Source organism: Nematolebias whitei, chromosome 19 (genome assembly GCF_014905685.2).
Source record: "Nematolebias whitei isolate Nwh7 chromosome 19, NemWhi1, whole genome shotgun sequence".
Classification (NCBI taxonomy): domain Eukaryota; kingdom Metazoa; phylum Chordata; class Actinopteri; order Cyprinodontiformes; family Rivulidae; genus Nematolebias; species Nematolebias whitei.
This window is the reverse complement of record NC_056516.1, coordinates 16,379,269-16,402,272: the sequence shown is the minus strand read 5'-3', so window position 1 is coordinate 16,402,272 and position 23,004 is coordinate 16,379,269. Positions and strand designations below refer to the sequence as shown.

The 23,004-nt window shown below is 40.1% G+C and overlaps 1 protein-coding gene across 1 annotated transcript in view; it reads left to right on the top strand.

Moving 5' to 3' along the window:
- Positions 1–22,550, top strand: part of hpca (hippocalcin) — a 78,506-nt gene extending 55,956 nt beyond the window's left edge. Inside the window, exons 3-5 of the mRNA XM_037693158.1 lie at positions 5,501–5,782; positions 17,575–17,680; positions 20,819–22,550. Of these exons, the coding sequence (XP_037549086.1) occupies positions 5,501–5,782; positions 17,575–17,680; positions 20,819–20,916 (486 nt within the window). The 3' untranslated portion in view covers positions 20,917–22,550. The remainder of the gene's footprint in view (positions 1–5,500; positions 5,783–17,574; positions 17,681–20,818) is intronic.
- Positions 22,551–23,004: the final 454 nt, after the last annotated feature.

Sequence of the window (23,004 nt, the reverse complement as noted above, 5' to 3'; positions counted from 1 at the left end):
CCCACACTCTTGCAATATTCTAAACACTGTTTCTAAACTCTAAACGCTCTAAAAGAGCACAGCATGTCATGATCTCTGCCACCTGCCTGCACCCTCGGCCACGCCCACTTCTCCTCTGCAGAGCTGAGATCATGACATGCTGCAGGAGGGAGCTTCTCTCTGCGCCTGTGGGCTGCACACAGATTCAGTAGGTGCCAAATAATTTTTAAAAATTTATTTTAAATAAAAAATCCATGCCGACCATGTGGCTAATCCATCAGTCAGCCAGTTGTGTGTCATGTCCAATCTTATTTTGAAAAAGCGTGAAAGAGCGAGTCCACAAAGTCGAACTGTGAAGTAGCAAGGGACTACTGTAGATGTGATCTGCGGACACTTTTTCAGCTTGTCCTCCATCCCTCGTCCTCAGCAGGCAGTGGTATGATTATATTGTCCTGTTTGAGCTCTGACAGCTGGTGTTCCTACATGTTTAAATTAAATCCACAATGCTCAGAGAAACTCCATTAGCTCGTACTGTTTGCACATAAACAAACGCTGGTTCTGGTCCACGCCAGAAGTTGCACCCATAATTCATGCAAGGCACCATGGGGCCTAGGAATAAGGTGGATATAAAATCCTTAACATAAACTGTTGAAGTCAACCCTGTTTGTCTGTTAGCAAAATATATCAAAAACCATTGGACGGATTTGAGTAAAACGTTTAAAAAGTAATCAAGTACGTTTACAATGTGTCATTTGGAGTCAACCAAACTTAAGATGGCCACTACAGTCAGCTGGCCTTAGAAAACACAAAAATTACTTTGATTCAGCCAGTTTTACAGATATTAAACTAAAATGGGGGTAGTAGTAGCTGGCTGTCATCCTCAACGCATACTTTTAGCATCTACCCATTGCACGATATATTTGGCCTAGAACTATGGTGGTCTCTTAAAATCAATGCTGTTTGTTTGTTAGAGAATTGTCTCATGGATCACTTATCAAATTTAGCCAAACTATCAGAAAGTAATCATTCAATATGCACATACAACCTACCATTAGAGTGAACCCAATTCAAATGACGGCCACAGCTGAGGAAACTTAGATAAGAACAAAAAATGGCTGTTGGTTTTACAGAAATCGAGTTAATTTCATTGAGATAGTCACTGAGAGTCAGCCTCAACACATACTTTGAGCGCTACACACCTCGTGACCGCTCACATTTTCACATTAGATTGTGCATAACCTTATTTACAAGGTTTGACCAAAACTCTGTCATTTTGTTTCATTTCTATATAATTTCATCTATTTACTTTTTATTCTATACAGGTGCTGGTCATAAAATTAGAATATCATGAAAACATTGATTTATTTCAGTAATTCCATTCAAGTGAAACTTGTATTTTATATTCATTCATTACACACAGACTGATATATTTCACATGTTTATTTCTTTAAATGTTGATGATTATAACTGACAACCAATGAAAACCTAAAATTCAGTATCTCGGAAAATTAGAATATTACTTAAGACCAATTAAAAAAGGATTTTAAAAAAATGTTGGCCAACTGAAAAGTATGAACATGAAAAGTATGAGCATGTACAGCACTCAGTACTTAGTTGGAGCTTCTTTTTTCTGGATTACTGCAGCAATGTGGCATGGAGTCGATCAGTCTGTGGCGCTGCTCAGGTGTTATGAGAGCCCAGGTTGCTCTGATAGTGGCCTTCGGCTTTTCTGAATTGTTGGGTCTGGTGTATCACATCTTCCTCTACACAATACACCATAGATTTTCTATGGGGTTAAGGTCAGGTGAGTTTGCTGGTCAATTAAGAACAGGGATACCATGGTCCTTCAACCAGGTACTGGTAGCTTTGACACTGTGTGCAGGTGCCAGGTCCTGTTGGAAAATGAAATCTGCATCTTCATAAAGTTGGTCAGCAGCAGGAAGCATGAAGTGCTCTAAAACTTCCTGGTAGACGGCTGTGTTGACCTTGGCCCACAGTGGATCAACACCAGCAGATGACATGCCCCCCCCCCCCCCAACCACCACTGACTGGAAACTTGACACTGGACCTCAAGCAACATGAATTATGTTCCTCTCCTCTCTTCCTCCAGACTCTGGGACCTTGATTTCCAAAGGAAATGCAAAATTTACTTTCATCAGAGAACATAACTTTGGACCACTCAGCAGCAGTTCCAGGCGAGATGCTTCTGACGCTGTCTGTTGTTCAAGAGTGGCTTGACACAAGGAATGCGACAGCTGAAACCCATGTCTTGCATATGCCTGTGCATGGTGGTTCTTGAAGCACTAACTCCAGCTGCAGTTCCCTCTTTGTGAATCTCCTCCACATTTTGGAATGGGTTTTGTTTCACCATCCTCTCCAGAGTGCAGTTATCCCTATTGTTTGCACACTTTTTTTCTACTACATTATTTCTTTCCCTTCGCCTCTCTATTAATGTGCTTGGGAACAGAGTTCTGTGAACGAGAGAACCTGACCGATCCTGAGCAGTCGCACTGCAGAGTGATAAATCCCAGTTGACTTCAGAGCCAGTGGCCGGACCTTCGTCCCTCCAATCGATGATAGGTGACTTTTGAGGAAGAATCAGCCTTTCAGTCACCGGAGCGTCTCTGGCCTTTCTGGTATCATTTTAAGTAGTTGTGGAACATTCTGACATCTCGTTCTGGTGAGAGAGAGAGACCTTCAATGCACTTTCTGGTGATCATACATCACAATAATCTTGCTTTACACACTACAGCTCAAGATACAGTTTTAACTACTCCACAAACAGAACAGTCCAAAATTTCTGCCTTTTTAAAGTTTCACTGATTTGAATAATCAAGTAGATCTTCGATACAAAGCTTTTCGTTATTCATTTGTGTATTATGCATAATCTTCATCAGATATATCACAGATTATTATTTTTGTAATAAAATACATAAGATCAACTAAATTTGTGATTATTTTGGCATATCTGTGTGTGTTAACTGATTTGATGCCCTTTAAACACGAGAAAATAATTCACTTTTCAGTTTACATTTATTTTGGGGGTTAGAGACTGATTTTTCCTCTGAAAATAGGTGGTGTCCATAAAAAACGAGGTTATTTGTATAATAAATGCATATCTTATGAGGTTAACTCATAACTAATTATTTACAATATATATCCAACCCCATATCCCTCTACAACCATGATTGTGTAGCCAACAGAACTAGACAGAGACCATTTAAAGGCATTTGCAGGTGTTTTGAGTTAATTAGCTGATTAGAGTGTGGCACCAGGTGTCTTCAATATTGAACCTTTTCACAATATTCTAATTTTTTGAGATGCTGAATTTGGGGTTTTCATTAGTTGTCAGTTATAATCGTCAACATAAAAAGAAATAAACATTTGAAATATATCAGTCTGTGTGTAATGAATGACTATAATATACAAGTTTCACTTTTTGAATGGAATTATTGAAATAAATCAACTTTTTCATGATATTCTAATTTTATGACCAGCACCTGTGTTTCTTATATGATTGTCTGTTGTTGTCTGTATCTCTTCTGTGTTCGTTGTTAAAAACAGGTCTCTCTTGTAAATGAGTCCTTGAGGCTGAATGAGACTAACCTGTATAAATAAAGTTGAATTAATTTCTCAACAGGAGATGATTTTAGATAAAAACATGAAACCTGATGAGGGATATGTATTCCTTAATCGGATGTTAGACTTTTATTATTCATGTTTTGACTTAATCATTTTGATTTCTTCTCATTTTGAGTTCTCTAGAATTCCTTGTTTGTACTGTAGGTTTGGATCAGTCATTCTTTTATTGTTTGCATCTGGAACCAAATGCAGCTGCTTGATTATTCAGGGCTGTGAAAACAAGAAGACTTCACTTCAGTACTGACCTCACTTCTTTCACAATAGTGAAACAGCTATAAAAACCAATTTAGCACCAAAATGGTGCAAAATGTGATACAAGCACCAAATGTGGTGTGGTCGTTTTCTTTCTTTATCTTCTTTTTAATTTTTCCTTTTCTCTTTTACTAGACAGTGACCGATGACCATTAGCCTAAATGTAAACACTGGCCCTAGATCTAACCTTTATGATAATCCTAGACCCTAAACCTAACCCTCTGACCTTCGACTCTAAACCTAAACCCCGACTGCTAATCCTAACCCGGACTCTGTCCTGACCCTAAATCTAACCCAGGACCCCTTGCCCTGACCTAAACATCTGACCTTTGACCCTAAATTTAACTGATGACCTTGACCACAAAAATCCTGACTTTGTCCCTGGACTCAGACCCTGACAAGGACCCTCTGGCTACCACATCACAGGATACACACTCGCTCTGTTCAAAGCACTCTATTGAGTTGGGTCATGACAGGTGGGGGCAACGCAGTGATGGACAGTCTTCCCAACAGTTCTACCCGATTAGAAATCTAAAAATCCAAAATGTTGGCCATTTTTCACAATGGTTGACAATATGATTATGATTCCTGCTGACTAGAGTTCGACTAAGTAAGGACACACATGGCAGGTCTGATGGGCCAGTCTTCCACCAATTGCCAGTAATACTTTTGGTACATGCTCTTATGTGCATAGCACAGGACTAATGACAGAAGAAAACATGTAAATTAACATAAAGATCATTCAAATAAATCAAGTAATTACATTATCATATGATTACTGTGTGGAAATAAGCTACTTTTGAATAAAGATAGCCATCTTGGATTTTCAAATGGCCAGGCAGGTTTGACAAATACCTCAAAGAAACTCGTCATACCAAATTTGTTGCTTGCATCATAATTTGCACAATTTTTCCATTATCTGCTTTAATACATGTCTTGAGTAGCACACCGTTGTTTGTTCTTCCTATTATCACATTTTTATGTCAATTATTTGGTTTTCAAAATTGTGAGGCAGTAGTGACTGAAATGATATGAGACTCTGAGAGGTTATTGAATTTAAAAACTTGAAAAGGTCATTGCAGGCAGAGTAATGTGTAGATTTTCACAATATTATTGAATTCTAGATAAATTTAGTCATTTAAACTGTTTTTCTATCATTACTCTCTTCTTTATAGGAATAGTATAGTTATAATTGATGCAGACATAAGGTGCTTTTATAGAAATATTAATAGAATAGAAGTATAGAAATGATTTCTCCTATTCATAAGTCTCAGAAGTGTCCACCGTTATAAATCCTATTTCCCCTCTTGGTTAGTTGTCAAATGAAAAAACACTTTTTGTCAGAAAGTCATTTTAAGGAACAAATTTTGAGCTTACTAGTAAACCTTAAAACTTGACGTTTTTAAAAAAAGGCAACTGTTCTTGTCTTGTTTGCGTCTCTTCAGAGACATTGTCTCAGTTGAGCCCGAGAAGTGCAGACTTCAAAGATAAAAAGTAATAACTCCTTGGTATCTAAATCAAATTCTGCTCAGGGTCCCATATAGTCTTAGTCCAGCTTGGCCATGGAGAGGAAAGAAATATGTCAGGTTACAACTAAAATCATGCCTTTTTTTCTTTGTTTTTTCAGGGGTTCTTGAAAGATTGCCCCAGTGGAACCTTGAATGTGGAGGAATTCAAGAAGATCTATGCCAATTTCTTTCCCTATGGAGATGCCTCCAAGTTTGCTGAGCACGTCTTTCGAACTTTTGACACCAACGCCGATGGGACGATAGACTTCCGGGAGTTCATCATTGCCTTGAGTGTCACATCCCGAGGGAAGCTGGAACAGAAGCTGAAGTGGGCTTTTAGTATGTATGACCTGGACGGAAACGGGTACATAAGCCGCGAAGAGATGCTGGAGATAGTTCAGGTGAGCGATGAATGTTGGATAGTAAGGCCTGCAGGTAAAAAAGCTTTTGAAAGGAGTACATTTTTGTTGACGCCTGTAGGCAATAAAGTTCCCACATGTGAATCATACGTTCTGCCTAACAGTGGAAATTTTTATGCTTGGAATCATATTTGTAGTTTTTGTCCCTCGTCACGAAAAGGAGGAAGTGGAAATACCCTCAGTCCATCCGTGCATGTTGTGAGCATTATAACTTGGAAAATAAGTGAGGTACCAACTTTCTTTTTGCTGTGTGGCTGCATCTAGGCATAAGAAAGTTTCCTTTTGAAAGTTTGGTTGCCACATCAAAATTCATATATGTTATATAAAATGATCACCCCTGTCATTAAAGGAAACTATGTTCTCTAGCTTTTAAAAAGTGCCTAACAGCTTTTAGTTTTCTCAAAGAATTGGGGTGGTGGCAAAGGCCACCATTGGCCATCCCCTGGCATTGCCATTGCACCTGCAATGAAACTGTTACACAGTGTAATTACTACACACTTGAAGATATGGCACCAAAAACGTTAAAGTTTATTTGCACTCCCTGTTCTAATCCAGTGAAGAAAAACATTAAACTCAAAAACTGCAAACATTCACTATTCAAATCCTTCAGTGACGAGACTTCAGCATACTGCTTGTTGAGCTCTTGCACCTTCACAAAACTTCTAAAAATCAGAATACCTTTAATTTGTATACATGTGCACTGGGTGGTCATTTCTTTGTTTCTTGTGTAGCTTTACTAATACAAAGCTGATACTGATAATTGAGTTTTCTTTAAATAAGCCCCGAAATTGGACATTTTGGAACGATGCCGTTTCATTTCCTTTAAAATGCCAGTACTCGCTGTAGCGTTAGAACTTTTTTTTTTCAAAGCGAACCTTTGTAATTTCAATTGAGTACTTTCTTCTTTTTCAGTGACTCAATGACATATATTGACAGCTATATTTAGCCTGACTGGTTTATTGAACAAATTGTAGGTCAGGAGAAAAACACCTTTTGAATTGAGTCTGTGTGTATTCACACAATGTAAAAGCAGTAAGTGTAAAGTTGCACGAAGCAGCAGGTCAGGCTTTTGTTGGGCAGTTGGGTGGTGAGAATCAAATCACAGCAGGGTTCAGTGCTCTTAAAGTTTACCCAAAATACTTCAAGGGTGGGTGTCTGTGTTTCTTTTTAACCTGTGTGTTTTGAAAAGCTCTCAACATGTCATTTGAAGGAAAGACGAGATCCCTCATAGGTGTTTTGTAATGATTATGTCAATAAAGATAGCCATATTCACAGAACTGGGACATTTCTGAGTACATTTTGAAGGATGCCACTGCATCTGTTGTCTGAAATCTCATAATACATCAACCAGCTCCTTTAATGGATAATAGTAATTTAGGGCTTGTTTTTTTAATAATCTAAGTTCAAGTTCAAGGTTCTTTATTGTCATTTGCATCACATGTGGGACATGTGGTGGAACGAAACTGTGTACACAGAGTCCCAGTTACATCCAACAAAAGTATAAAATGTAAAAGAAAAACAGTAATAAGCTCTACGATATGAACTAAGAAAAACGTTAAGCTAAAAATATGCTAAGCACTAGTGGTATCAAAACAATAATAATAATAATAATAATTCCAAATTTTGTACTTAAGGTCTTGTTTACACCCCAAAATAGCAAAAATATAAAGTATAAAAAAGAAACGGTACACAAGGATATAAGATATACACTTGTAGTGGACTAGGCCTATGTCAAAACTGAGTCTTAGGTCAAAACTCTTGACCTTTAGGACCTTGTGGGACAGGAACTGTCATTTCATTCATTTGAACTCAGAAATACAGGTTCACCCATCCTGAGACTTTCTTTCTTGAAGATTCAAGTGAAAAGAACACTCTCTTTTTATTATCATTACTATTTTACAAATATTGATAATCAAAGTGTCTTAGTTCAAACCATTTTAGATGTTGCAGTGCACTAATCAATTTTATTAACTGAGTAATGATTTTTATTCTCATGTCAAAGCTGTTACAGAATAATTATGCATTTTCTGATTTCTGCCTTTGAGTGAGCAAGTGTGCGTTTCCAAGGTTGGAGTCAAACGAAAAAAAAGTTGTTGAACGAACTGTCATGTTTTTTAGAATCCTCTCAGACGTAAATAGAGAAGTTTTAGCACCTGTTTCTGAAACGCGCCAAAACAAAACTCTCTCTGTCTGTGAGAACATTTCTGATCTGTTTCATAACAATTCTCGCTGTCTCTAACCTCTTACGTCACAAAACACACCCCGTCTGGTCGTTTCTGACCAATGAACAAATCCCAAAAGTGAACCGGGAAAGAGTCTTTAAAATGTCAGTACTTCCTGGTCTAGTCAGCTCTGATGGAGTGCTGATGGAGTTCTGATGGAGTGCTGTTGGAGCTCTGATGGAGTGCTGATGGAGTTCTGATGGAGTGCTGTTGGAGTTCTGCTGGATACACAGTCCAACCAGTTCTGTTCATGTTCTGATGGAGACGGGATGATCCTGACATGACAACAAGCTCTTCCGAGTTCCATGGGATTATAACACTTTCACTAGCCATTACTTCGGACGAGTAACAGCCAACCTACTGAGACGCTGAAAGGGTGCGTTAAACGGAATCTCACCTGAGACATCTCCAGGTAAAGGAGCCGATTTCATCACCTAAGTGTACTGTAAGGAAAAGCTGAAGAAAGCCGGAGAGTGTCGATTCTGGTGAACATTTCTCCTCTCACACACCATCTTACTCCCTCTAAACTTCTTTCCATCTTTAAACTTTTCTATCAAGTAGAAATTCTTCCAGATATTTTAGAAATGTCTGTGTAAAATGCTCACCCACATTCATGTGGGTAAAAGATCATAGTTGTACAGTTTTCACAAATGTCTGTGGTGAAGCAACGGAAAAATCATGGCCGTATGATTTTTCCTGATTGATTGCTTATGTTGTTATTTTCATAATTTGCCAAATTAATGTAAATGTTTGATGTTAAACTTTGATTCTGTAAATAAATGACCGCATTCATTTTGATGGGTCAAACATAAATGACGTCTCACGTTTGCATTTCCTTAAATTCAATGCACGTTTTATTCAGTCCAGAAAAATGAGGAATCCGTGTTAAATGATGAATATATCTGAGCATCTGTTCATCTACAAACTGGTGGCCCGTACGGGGATGCGGTCCAGACAGCCTTACACATTTTAACAAATTCAATTATTGGCAAACAATTGGAGCAATTGCTAGACCTTGATGATGATCAAAGATATGAGGAGCTGCAGACGTTGTCAAAAGCAGCTAAAGTGAAGGAGGACACGAAATCCAGCCGTGAACGGTTGGCAAAAATTGCTCTGCTTCTGAAGGCGGAACTGGACCGTCTGGTTGAACGAAATACCTTACATCATTTATTTACAGAATCAAAATTTAACATCAAACATTTACATTAATTTGGCAAATTATGAAAATAACAACATAAGCAATCAATCAGGAAAAATCATACGGCCATGATTTTTCCGTTGCTTCACCACAGACATTTGTGAAAACTGTACAACTATGATCTTTTACCCACATGAATGTGGGTGAGCATTTTACACAGACATTTCTAAAATATCTGGAAGAATTTCTACTTGATAGAAAAGTTTAAAGATGGAAAGAAGTTTAGAGGGAGTAAGATGGTGTGTGAGAGGAGAAATGTTCACCAGAATCGACACTCTCCGGCTTTCTTCAGCTTTTCCTTACAGTACACTTAGGTGATGAAATCGGCTCCTTTACCTGGAGATGTCTCAGGTGAGATTCCGTTTAACGCACCCTTTCAGCGTCTCAGTAGGTTGGCTGTTACTCGTCCGAAGTAATGGCTAGTGAAAGTGTTATAATCCCATGGAACTCGGAAGAGCTTGTTGTCATGTCAGGATCATCCCGTCTCCATCAGAACATGAACAGAACTGGTTGGACTGTGTATCCAGCAGAACTCCAACAGCACTCCATCAGAACTCCATCAGCACTCCATCAGAGCTCCAACAGCACTCCATCAGAACTCCATCAGCACTCCATCAGAGCTGACTAGACCAGGAAGTACTGACATTTTAAAGACTCTTTCCCGGTTCACTTTTGGGATTTGTTCATTGGTCAGAAACGACCAGACGGGGTGTGTTTTGTGACGTAAGAGGTTAGAGACAGCGAGAATTGTTATGAAACAGATCAGAAATGTTCTCACAGACAGAGAGAGTTTTGTTTTGGCGCGTTTCAGAAACAGGTGCTAAAACTTCTCTATTTACGTCTGAGAGGATTCTAAAAAACATGACAGTTCGTTCAACAACTTTTTTTTCGTTTGACTCCAACCTTGGAAACGCACACTTGCTCACTCAAAGGCAGAAATCAGAAAATGCATAATTATTCTGTAACAGCTTTGACATGAGAATAAAAATCATTACCCAGTTAATAAAATTGATTAGTGCACTGCAACATCTAAAATGGTTTGAACTAAGACACTTTGATTATCAATATTTGTAAAATAGTAATGATAATAAAAAGAGAGTGTTCTTTTCACTTGAATCTTCAAGAAAGAAAGTCTCAGGATGGGTGAACCTGTATTTCTGAGTTCAAATGAATGAAATGACAGTTCCTGTCCCACAAGGTCCTAAAGGTCAAGAGTTTTGACCTAAGACTCAGTTTTGACATAGGCCTAGTCCACTACACACTAAATAATAATAATGTAATATAATACGGTGTATTAAACAGCAGCCTGAACATGAGTCTGTTGTGAGCAGGTGGGTATGAATACAGCAGCTTAAAGGCAAGAAATCAACCGCATGGATAATCAGCAGCACAGCTAAAGTCACATATCTCCAATTAAAGTGGCATTACAATGATTTGTCTGATCAGGGATTTATGAGCCTTAACAGCTTCAGGGTAGAAGCTGTTCCTCAGTACAATGGTTCTACACTTAATGCTCCGCAACCTCCTGCCTGAGGGGAGTGGGGCATAAAGTGTGGCTGCTGTTTAATAAACCGTATTATATTACAATATTATTGTTTAGTGTATATCTTAGAGCCTTGTATACCGTTTCTTTTTTATACCTTATACTTTTGCTATTTTTGGGTGTAACTGGGACCTTGAGTACACAGTTTTGTTCCATCTCACGTACCACATGTGATGCCAATGACAATAAAGAACCTTGAATCTTGAACTTTGATCTTTTTTTAAGTTAAATTAAATAATTAAAAGTCAAACATTACACGACAGTTATCAATATACATTCAACGAAAAACAAAAGAGCAAAAGCCAGAGTGATTATTCAAATAAACACATTAAGTAAAGAGCACAAGTCAAACGTTTTTATAGCTTTCTTGTTGCTTGAGTCACGAATGGCGACAATGTTCAGGCTCCATGTGGAAGGCCTGAAAAGAGGGAACAGAGTGACTAACCTTTGATTTGTGTATATGATATTTCCCTAAAAGTATGATGAAATTTATGATATATAGTTCTTTCTGTTTGTTGTTTTCAGTATCATGGACTCCAAACAGTACATTGTTCCAACTTAAACAAAAAATAGAGTAAATCTTTCTCTGGATAAATGAGATGACTTCTTTCCAGAAGGTGGCAGCTTTGTGACAACAAAGAACAGGTGGATCATAGTCTCAGGTTCAGACTCACACAGAGAGCAAGTCACACAAATATCTTTCCTAAATTTGAACATGTACTGCTTGGCAGGGTAGTACCTGCGGATTAATTTATAAAATACTTCTCTTACTTTGTTTATCACTAAATATCTATACGGCAGTTTCCCTTGAACTTTGATCTGCCCAAGCCCAAAGAAGCAGTATATTTGGAGTGAAAGACTACACCTCTATTCCTGTGCTCTATTGATCTGAAGCAGAATTGTGAAGCTAGCAGTTCTATCTTAAAAAGTTTATTTTAAGTTACCCATGTAACAAAAAAATATCATTCGCCCTGGGCCATTACCGCCTCACCTTGCGGTTACAATAATGGCACCCAGCGTCAATCAAATACCTTTTCTTCCGAGCTTGGCCACACCTCCCAGGAGGAGTCGAAACTGTTGACAACTGGTAAGCCCTATTCCACTTCATGTGTCCAGCTTTCAGCCAATGAAACCTCGCCATCTTGAGGAGTTCCAAAATGGTGGATGCGTGGCTGTTGGGATTTGTTTGTAGGTGTGGAAGCGTGGAACTAAAACGAAATTCCCTACCGGAAATATATATATATATATATATATATATATATATGTTCCCTTCAATGTGCTGAAACACCTTTCTGACTGCAGAAGTCATCAGAGTTGTGATGGGTATTTGATCTGTGACATCACTAAAATAAAGTATTTTGTGAAAAAAAAAAGGGTTTGAGAATAAAACCTAAATAAATTAAATACAAATAAAATGTTTGTATTATTGTAGATGCAAGAATGTCTTGTAGATGTGTATTTTATCCTCAAAAAACAGTGGAGAAAACTGGGTCACAGCTTTTTCCTAACTTATAAAAAAAGTCATGAGTTTGATAGCAGGGGGGTGTGGCAGGTGAAACAGGTGCAGAGGCGCAGCAGGACCGGTGGAGCTCCAGCGTCTGCCCAGGAGAGCTCTCTCTTCCTCGTATGAAATAGGTGAAATTGATTTATTTCAGAGAATCTATTTTCCTACGTAAAGTCAAATCAGTGAGACGATTCAGTTTTGTTTGAGAAGACGGTAATGAGCCCAGATTATGATAAGTGCACGTTTTGTTTTTATGCAGATTAAAGAGCATTCAGTTCAACGCTCCTCTTCTGGTCATCATTAAACGCAACACAGAGTGAACTATAAGAAAAATTAAAACGAACTGACAGGTTGATATTATTTGGACCGAGCTGAATTAATATACGGCCAAGTTCAGCACATTACACAGCTGTCTACACCAAGCCACGCCCACATACACTCGTGCTGAGGCACGTCCATACTCATTGGATGAATCTTGTGGATGTGGGCGGACCCTGAGCTGAACAAAATTAGCCCCAATGAGCCGCAAACCGAGGGGGCGTGGCCAGACGTCTGTCAATCATTCTGAACCATGACGGAACAGTAACAGAACGGGGCTGTCAGAATTTAGCCCCTTTGGAACGATCCTGGGATTTTTTCCAGGTGTTTTGACACTAGTTTTGTTGTAAATTTAACAAATAGTGATGCATTATTTCTCAAATGTATTTTTAAGTTGTTATTTTTAAGTTGTTTATTTTAACATCTTTATTGCAAATGCCAGACTGGGAGGGCTTAGCCCTCCTAGCCCACTGATACCAGCCGTCACTGCCCCTATTGCTTGTACTCTTTTTTCTAACACATCGTTTCCTTCCCTTCACCTCTCTGTAAATGTGCTTGAACACAGAGCTCTGTGAACAGCCAGCCTCTTTAGCAATGACCTTTTGTGTCTTGCCCTCCTTGTGCAAAATGTCAATGGTCATCTTTTAGACAATTGTCAAGTCAGCAGTCTTCCCCATGATGGTGTAACCTACAGAGCTAGACTGAGACCATTTAAAGGCTGTTGCAGGTGTTTTGAGTTAATTAGTTGATTAGAGTGTGGCAGCAGGTGTCTTCAATATTGAACCTTTTCACAATATTTTAATTTTCTGAGATACTGAATTTGGAGTTTTCATTCTTGTCGGTTATGAAATCCCGGTCCAGGGGCCTTTCTGGGAGGAGTTTGCATGTTCTCTCCGTGCATGCGTGGGCTTTCTCCAGGTACTCCAGTTTCCTCCCACAGACCAAAAACATGCATGTTAGGCTGATTAGTAACTCAAAATTGTCCCTAGGTGTGAGTGAGAGAGTGAATGGTTTGTCTCGTTTGTCTCTATGTGTCCCTGTGATGGACTGGAGACCTGTCCAGGGTGTACCCCGCCCCTTGCACAGTGATTGCTGGACATGGGCACCAGTGATCCCTGTGACCCCAAAATGGAAGAAGTGGGTAAAAGATAATGGATGGATGGATATATCTACATATTTCAGTAAGCTAATATATCATTCTAATAAAAACATACTTCAGGAGTTTCTAACAAAAGTACTATAATAAATTTTCCATAAGTTTCTGGTAAAACATGAAGTGCCGTTCTTCCTTCAATGCTGAACCTTTTCCTGCTGAGTAGAGCTGTCATTTCTAACCCGAGCCCTAAGCCCCACCCCACCTGACCCGAATTCAGGGCAGGCCGGGCCATGATAATGTGCTGGATGGGCGGGCCGGGTCAGTGTTGGTCTTTTAATTGGGTCAAGGTTAGCCACAATTCAATTATATGATAACATAGCCTGCCATCACCAGCCGCATGCGGTCATTTCACCGCAAGCTGCCCGGACTTGAAAGAGGTAAAAAGTTCAGTTAAGCTTTAGATGGGACTGTACTGTCAGGGAGCGGTCCATCGCCCAAATGGACGTTCATTCAGCCGCTGAACTCAGCGGACGCGTGTGGCAGCCACCAAACAGGTGAGATCCCAAAGCAGATGTGTGTCAGAGCAAGATCCGTGTCTGAATAAATCAGAATGCAGGCAGAAACAGGGTTTAAATGCTCTTTTACAGCCATGAAATGACAAATGCCCTCTCAGCTCCGATCTTCTTCCCCTTTTATTCAGCCACGCGTCCCCGACCATTAATAACTAATTTAAAATGTTGTTTTTTTTCCCAGGTTCGGACCTGTAATTACTGTTAATTCATCGTGTTGGGTGGGGTTCGGAAATGATGACTGTGGGCTGAGGCCAGGTTGGATCTGATTTTTTGGGCCCGAGTACTCTACTACTGAGAACCAACATTTGCCAGGACTCTTGAGATGTTACACTGAGGATCATTTCTATAAGTTGTGGTTGTGCACGGGAGTGTTTCATGGTTCTCATGGATTAGGAAGTTAAATTTAACTGGAGTTTATCCCTGAGTGTGCAGAATACCAGGATAATCTCCAAGCTCACAGAGGTTACATTATAGAGAGGGAAGAGGAGGGCACCGCTGTGTAATTGTGCACTGAGCGAGAATAAAATGAGATTTTTACAATAACGAGTGCAATAACGAGTATGTCATATTAATTTTGCCCCAAACTGACCAACAGATGGAAATGTCTCATTAACCCACACCCTGACCTTATTCAGTGTGATCAGCATGTCAGTCTAAGTTACTACATTTTAAATTTGGAAGGTTTCTAAAGAAGTAGTTTAAGGGAGATAAGTTCATGTAAAAACATAAAAATAACTTCAGTGTGAACATTGTTGCGAGAGAGTGAGATATTTAAATCAGCAAATAACTCAAACTTTGACAGTGTTAGACCATCTGGACTTCACTGTATATGATATGTCAGGATCTGGTGCGTGCAATCAGATGAAGATTATGTCAGACACAGACAAACCCCATATTTCAAAGAAGACATATGGTATTTTAACTTGTTTCTTGCTGACTGTCACAACAGAAAATTAGGAATGGGAAGCGATTTCCAAATATTAAAAGTCTTGTTAAAATTGGTGAAATTAAAATTAAAAAAAAGAAACACCCACATGTGGTGCCTTATCAGCTGTGACATCAGTCATGGAGCATGGAGTGTGATGAAAGAGAGAAGGGTCTTGAAGATAAAGTTAAAAACCTTTTCGTTTGTACAAGCGCATAATAAGCTTTTATTGCTTAGGGCTTAGTACAGGGCCGGAGTGGGACTCATTTTCAGCCCTGGAGTTTCATGCCTCAGACTGGCTCACTTTAGATCATGACTTTTTATGTATTATTAAAATCATGTAATTATAACCTTACATCTGGTGCAATTCTAGAATATACCCTTCAAGGGTGCTTGGCCCTCAGTTTGGACAACATCTCTTGGCTTGAACAACGCAATGACCATTGGCGTCAGAAACATTTGCAATGTGGGGCAGACACACTAGCGGTCACATGATAGCGGTCATTTGATATTGTCTGGGGCTCCTCCCCCAGATAATTTAAAATAAAGTAGATGCCATTTCCTGCATTCTGGTGCATTTTAACTGTCATTTAACACCTAGTTTTACCTACATAAGTAACACTCTATTCAATAACTATTTTAGAGTTAATGGCGCAACAAGAAATAACCTGACCAACAGCTCTCCTTGTGTGAATAGAGCACGCTCCTATTCTCTCAAGCAAACTGTATTCCACCCTCTAAATACTTAGTGTGTAACACGTGTCTGTATTACATTTTCTCCAATGACAACTTTAAACATTTTTTTCTGATGATTTTTCACAAAATCCCTCTGACGCTGCATATCTGCAGGTAAGGGGCATTTACCTTTGCAACAAATTAAGGTCTCTGATTGGTCAGTTGCTGACATGCCTACTGGATTGATTGACAGATGGGCGAGAGCTGCGACCAGCCCTGCATGGAGGCAGGGCGGCCCAGGAGCAGCGGTAGCAGTGTTCTTTGGTTTTATTCCCTTTCAGCGATGATGATGACAACCCTGGGGGAGTGGCCAGCTTTTGAAGAAAACTGTTTTTCATTGAATGAGTTGTGGTCATTTTCTGGGACCTTGGGGGTCTCAGGAATGGACCAGCGCTGTAGTCATTTTGTACCTTACATGTGTGGGTAAAATAACCCTTCTGAAATGGGTGATTTGTTCATATATGAACTAATCTTACAGAACAAAAAATGGTCAGTTCCTAATCTTAAACTTAACTTTTAACATTATGCTCACTAACAGCAGCTGAAAGCACTTTAGTAGTTTGACAAACTCATTCTGTTTGTGACAGGACCACAGGTAGTTTGATTTCCTGCCTCCTTGTATAAAGTTGCTGTGACCCAGATTTAGTTGCTTTTATGCCCCTTACTGTTTAACGAGAAGAATCAATTGGCATGCAAACTGATTTTAAATTTGTTACTGACCCTAGCTCATGGGCATCAGAAGCATTTGTAATGGGCATGTTGTTAAACATCTAAGTTTACCTAGATATGTTAACACTTGATTCAGTAGCTACGTATTTTAGAGAGCAACAAGAAGTAGCCTGACCAACAGCTCTCCTTGTATGAATAGAGCACACTCCGCTTCTCTCACGCATCCTAATCCCCCCAACCCACCCCCCACCCCACCCAGGTCAACCACTGCTAGCACTAACACAGCACTAAGCTAGCACACAACACAGAAGTGTCTACCCCTGGAAAAGGGGTTTCCTCACCAGGAAAACCCAGAGTGGATTTATAGTGGTCTGAGTATTTTCCCATTATTCAAGTGGAATGGATTAGTTCACCAAGAAATAGAAACTACGCTAAATAAACTAATACTTCATGGTAAATGTGCATGTGTGTGTGTGTGTGTGTGTGTGTATGTGGGAGGGGGGGGGGTGCAAATTAATATTATTTAAATGTGAGGGGGACATGTCCCTTCACATAAAATTGATGCAACACCTACGCGATGATACTCTGAGTTTTTTCATGCTCACATACAGAAGCTTGTTCGATTCTGTCAAGAGGCAGAAAACGTTGGCATCAGTGGACAGATAAAAATGGATCCGATCAATACTCCAACCTCTGCTCCTGAGCCTTCACACATGCAAACATATTCATGGTATTCTTGCTCATGGGTTAAACTGTTGCAGACATTTCCGTTTCTTGCTTTGGCATTAGGAGCTACAACCGTCTGTGGATTGTGGACTTTAAGTTATTCTCAGCTCCGCAGCAGTTTGATTTTTCAGCTCACTTATGTTTTGCTTTCTCTCCTGCTGTCTTCTTAATGGGGCTCTGCTGGCTGTAATTCACTTGGCTTTCTCTTCTCCTGCCACCACCCACCCTGTCTTCTTCCTCCTCCTTTCTCACTCATCTTCCAGGCCATCTACAAGATGGTGTCGTCTGTGATGAAGATGCCAGAGGATGAATCCACGCCAGAGAAGAGGACAGATAAGATCTTCAGACAAATGGACCTCAACAATGACGGTGAGAGGAGAGAAGTTTTAGGAACAGGAGGGCAGTTAAATGTGGGGCTTTATTAAGAAAAGTTTTTTGCAAAAATGTGCTCACATCCAATATTTATTCAATATCTTGCCAACCATCTAATGGTGGATTAGTAGCGCTTGATCAGGGCAGAAACACAAAACACAAAACCAAGCAAAAATTGGATGAAACAGTATCTTTTATGAAAAAAGTAAACAATTTCCTGCAGGATCAATAAAGTTCTATCTTATCTTATCTTATCTTAAAGTGAAGCACCCACACCTGCCTCCACCCTCGTTTGCCCCACTCTGGGCCCTTGAGCAAGGCCCTTTACCCCAAGCATCTGCTGTCTTGGGTGCCCTCGAAGACAGCTCTTTGCTCCACACAGAGGGCTGTGGTAGCTTGATGGTCTGTGGTTGCATCAAGAAGGACATCTGGTGTAAAAACAAATAACTCTTCATGTGAGTCAGTTCGCTGTGGTGACCTCTGAAGAAGGGAGCAGCCAAAAGAGGGGGGGGGGGGGGGGATAATTTACTCACCAGCAAGCCACCCATCCTGCACCGTGCCAGCTTGTAGTCTATTCCCAACCATTAGACCAAAAGAATTGTGCATTGAACCAGGCCACCTTGCCACAATGTTGGTTAGTTGCTTTTACACATTATTTATAATTTGCACAATGATTGAATGAAAATGCTTCCTGTTAACATATACGTCTTCATCCTGTGATGGTGCTTTTATAGCAATGTGTGTGCAGTTGATAGCTCCGATTACTTTAAGAAGTCCGGCTGTTGCTGCAAATTGCGTTTTAATGTTGACTTGTTAAACTGCACTGTAGGGAATTTGATATACCTGGTTGACATACAGGGTGGCACTATGGCTCAGTTGGTAGAGTTGTTGCTTCTCAGCGAGAAGGTCACAGAATCAAATCCTGACCTGGGGCTTTTCTGGGTGGAGTTTGCATGTTCTTTCTATGCTTGTGTGGGGTTTCTTCCCACAGGCCAAAACTTGTTAGGCTGATTGGTAACTCTAAATTGTCCCTAGGTGTGAGTGAGAGAGTGAATGGTTGTCTGTACGTGGCCCTGTAAGGGTGACTTATACCCTAAGGGTGTACCCTGCCTCTTGCACATTAACTGTTAGATATGGGCACATGTGACCTCCATAACCTGAAAAGGAAAAATTGGGTAAAGATAATGGATGGATGGATGGATGGTTGACATACAGATAATTCCATCCCACACAGCTGGCATGGCTTGGCTCAGGGTGGACTGGCTCTGTCCCGATCAGTCTGTCAGCTCCCTCTGGAATGCACTTGTTGCTATAGGAGCCCCAGTGTGGTCAGCAGCTGTATGTGTATGGACAGCGCATGGTTTCTTGCTGTGTCACATTCCAAGACCGGCCGCAGCTCCTAGCACAGTTTCTTAAATATTGTCCTTGGAAACCTACAACGACTAATGAGCCAGTCGTTATCATGGGCCAAAAATCCTCTGTCTCTAAATACATGCTCTCTGTGTATTGTGTCATTTGTTATATCCTCTAATAAAGCTAAAGCTAATGTTGTTAAAAATATTTTTGCACCCCTTTGCACATGTTCCACTTGTCTAATTGCATATATTACATGTGGCTGTATCAATTGTTCATTGTGTGTCTGGTGTGTACAATAATAGTTTTCACATCATTGACAGTTTCCCAGTAGCTCCTCTGAGTGTTTCCAATGGACCAATAACCATACACCAGTGTACACCAGCTATGCAGTTGGTGTGGGGCTGTGCACATTTCCACGGTCATTTCATTCTTTATACATTTGAAGTTTTGCATGAAAGGAGGTGTACGCCATGTTTTGGGACGTATGCACCCTTTGTACTTGTACATGAGGAGCCAGATCATGTGAATAGACTTGAAATTGGGAGGACTTTGTTTTTTATGACTGTTTTATGCACACACACTCTTCTGGACAGAGATCTCTGAAGTTGTTCCAGTGATCTGTTGGAGCCACTCTCCCAGTTTGGGGGTTACAGCAATGAGTGCTCCGATGACTACTGATGCTGTGACTCTCCATAACTTCGGTATTTCCTCTTTCAGCCCTTGGTATTTCTCGAGCTTCTTGAGCTTCTCATGCTCCTTTTTCCTGATGTTACAGTTGCTTAGGATTGCTACATATATCACCACAACCTTTTGTAGCTTATCAACCACTACAATGTTCAGTTGGTTAGTCATCACCTGTTAGTCTGGATTTGGAAGTCCCAAAGTATCTTAGCCCTTCTACTCTTCAATCCCCTTGGTGCCGTCTCCCATTTTGACTGTGGGACCTCTAGTCCATACTTGGCACAGACGTTCATGTATGCTATTCAAGCCACTTGGTTATGGTGATCCATGCATGCTTTGTCTGCCTGGATCTTACATGATGCTATTATGTGTTTGACTGTCTCAGGGGCATCTTTGCAATGCCTGCATCTGGTGTTTTTTCTGGTATGGTAGACCCTGGATTCTAGTCTCTTGTGCTGCCATGATTAGTGCCTCTGTGCTGTCCTTCAGTCCAGTCTTCTCTAGCCTTAGTTGTTTCATCCTGTATAGTGTATTGGATGCTCACTAGTCCTCTGCCTCCCTCCTCCCCTTAGTGTATAGTCTCAGGATGCTGGACATGGTGTGAAACCCTCTGTGCATTGTGGTGAGCCTTAGTGTCTTGATTCATGTGTCTATTCATTGTTAACTGCTATGAAGCCTGACAGGAACTTTCACGTTGTACAGATGTAGTAGATTGGCTGGTAGTTGGATAGAATTGCCTCTTTCTGGGGTTCTTTCATGATTAGGACCATACGGGCTGAAATCAACCACTCTAGGTGAGTTCCTTCCATTAGCAACTGGTTCATCAGTGCTGCTTCATGGAGAGCTGTCATTGTCTTTAGTCAGCAGGTGTGGATCATGTCAGACCTTGTTACAGTCCAGGTCTTCATACCTGACACTCACTATTGCACATCTATCATTGTAATGAATATTTATATACATATAGATGTAAAATATGCCCATGAAATCATAAGCAATGGGTAGTTTTCCACTTCCATTTTGAATCTTAACACCATGGTGACTTTTCAGGCGTAATTCTACAGTAACTGACTTTCTAGTTTTTGTCTATCTCTTTTTCAGGTAAATTGTCTCTGGAGGAGTTTATTAAAGGTGCCAAAAGTGACCCCTCAATCGTTCGGCTACTCCAGTGTGACCCCAGCTCCGCCTCCCAGTTCTGAACCTGCCCTGCCGCAAGCCTCTTATTTGATTTATAATCTATCTGTTGCTCTTTAAAAAGCTTCGAAAATCAACGCATGATGGTTCACATCTCTCATATCATCAATTCTGTTATTGTTTTGTGGAGAGGTTAGGGAGAAGAGCGAGAGTCACTTTTTATTTTACTTTTATATTTGAGAAAATAAAGAGACGTGTGTACATTTATGGGCTGGTCCAATGAGGCGCCTCCTTTGTTTTTTCAGAGAGCCTGATACCCCGTGGGACTGCTTTCTGCAGGATGAGGGATGGTTCGGGTTCTTCTCTAACACACCTATATCGTTTGTATATTGTACATCTGTGTACACATAATTTCATCATATATACTGTACAGCGCACGTTCTCTGGCGATGAAAGGCAGAATTATGTAGCTTCCTGCTCTGATCTTAATGGGAGGTTGGGTTGGAAACGAGTAAAGGAGAGGTTGGGGGGATTTTACTGCTATATGATCTTTCGCTGTGAAAAAGAAGGCCTAAGATCCCACTTGATATGTATCGATACCTACTGCCATTTTGTTTATGTTTTAGTTTTCTCATTTGTACATATTGTTTAATCTTTCATGTTTTATTTTTTCATTTTTATTCTTATGAGTGTGCTTTAACTTTTATATTTGAATATGACCATATCCCAGTTTACACTGACAGAGGGGGAACAGGTAGGGAGTAAAGGTCAGGTATTTTATTTTTTATTATTCGTTCCCAATGAAGACAAAGAAGTAGTGGCATCCCATAATGCATTGGATCAGCAGCACCAGTAGCACATATCATTTTTTCCGTGGTATATTTACAAAGTTTGGCTGTGCATTAAAGACTGAATGTGTGTGTGCATGTGAATATACACTGTATACTTGAGGCTAACTTTTACAGTATTACTATGTTGTGCTGTTTCTCAAACTGTAAAGTATCTTAAAGTTCCTAATTAATATCAAGCAGTAAACTTTAAATAGTTGTAACTTGTACTGCATGATCCTACGATCCAGACGGAGGTAGAACTCACGGTAGTCTTTGGAAGCGCCGCAGTCCTCTCAGAAACCAGTGACTCTGGCTTTCACACACCACCCTCCCGTTCTTGAATCTGTTTTTCTTCAGACAGGAAACTCACTAAGGGCTTGTCCATCACTCTTTTGCTGAATGCTCTTCTGTCTTCTAGAGGAGTCTGCTTGCAGAGCGCTCACGGTAAAAGCTGTTTGATGAGGCAGCAGCAGGTTCACACACTTACTCTGGTTTAGATGTTTAGTTGCGGACAGTGATCGATGAACTGATTCATAATGAAGCTGTACACCGAACGTTCAATACGCACATTCTGTTTGATGTTTGTAATAATCGGAGCACTAACGTCCAGTAGTTTGAAGACCGTCTTGCATCTGGTGAAACTCAGAGCTGACAGTATTTGTGTTGAAGGTTTCATGAGGTATGGATCTAAACCAAAGCTGCTTTTGGTGCCACTGGTTGCAGCAGGGCCAGCTCCTCTCTCAGGTCTCACTAGAGTCCCATCACGTTCACCTTCCTGGGGTTTGTGGGTCAGTAACACATTTCAGGCAAACAAAGAAAACTTAAAAAAAAAAAAAAAAAAAAAGAGTTTTTGCTTGTAATCAAGCACAGCTAATAACTGCTCTGCCCACACCAACAGTCAACAACCATGTTTCAAAGTCAAGGCCCATGGGCCAAATATGACCCTTATTTACAATTTTATCTGACCCCAGAGATCAACATTTCAAATGTTCTGGAACGGCCTCATCAATCCGTGACAGGTCGAGTCTGTTCTGCTTTAACAAACGATCAAACTCGGTGCAGACTTTAGCCAAATGTGAAGCTGATAAAGTTGAGTTTGAATTCTTTACTGTTGATGGAACACGCAACGCCAAACATTTACAAGGGACTGATCCAACTCGATCAATTAGAAAAGGCAACAGATTGTTGAGCTAACATGCATCAATCAGTGCAGCATAAAGTCTAATTTAACATGTTTAAATCTTTTTTTATGTTCTCTTACTGTAAAGTAGAATTTTAGTATGTTTGGATCTTTTGTTGAAGCTTTTTTTTAGCGGATTTCAT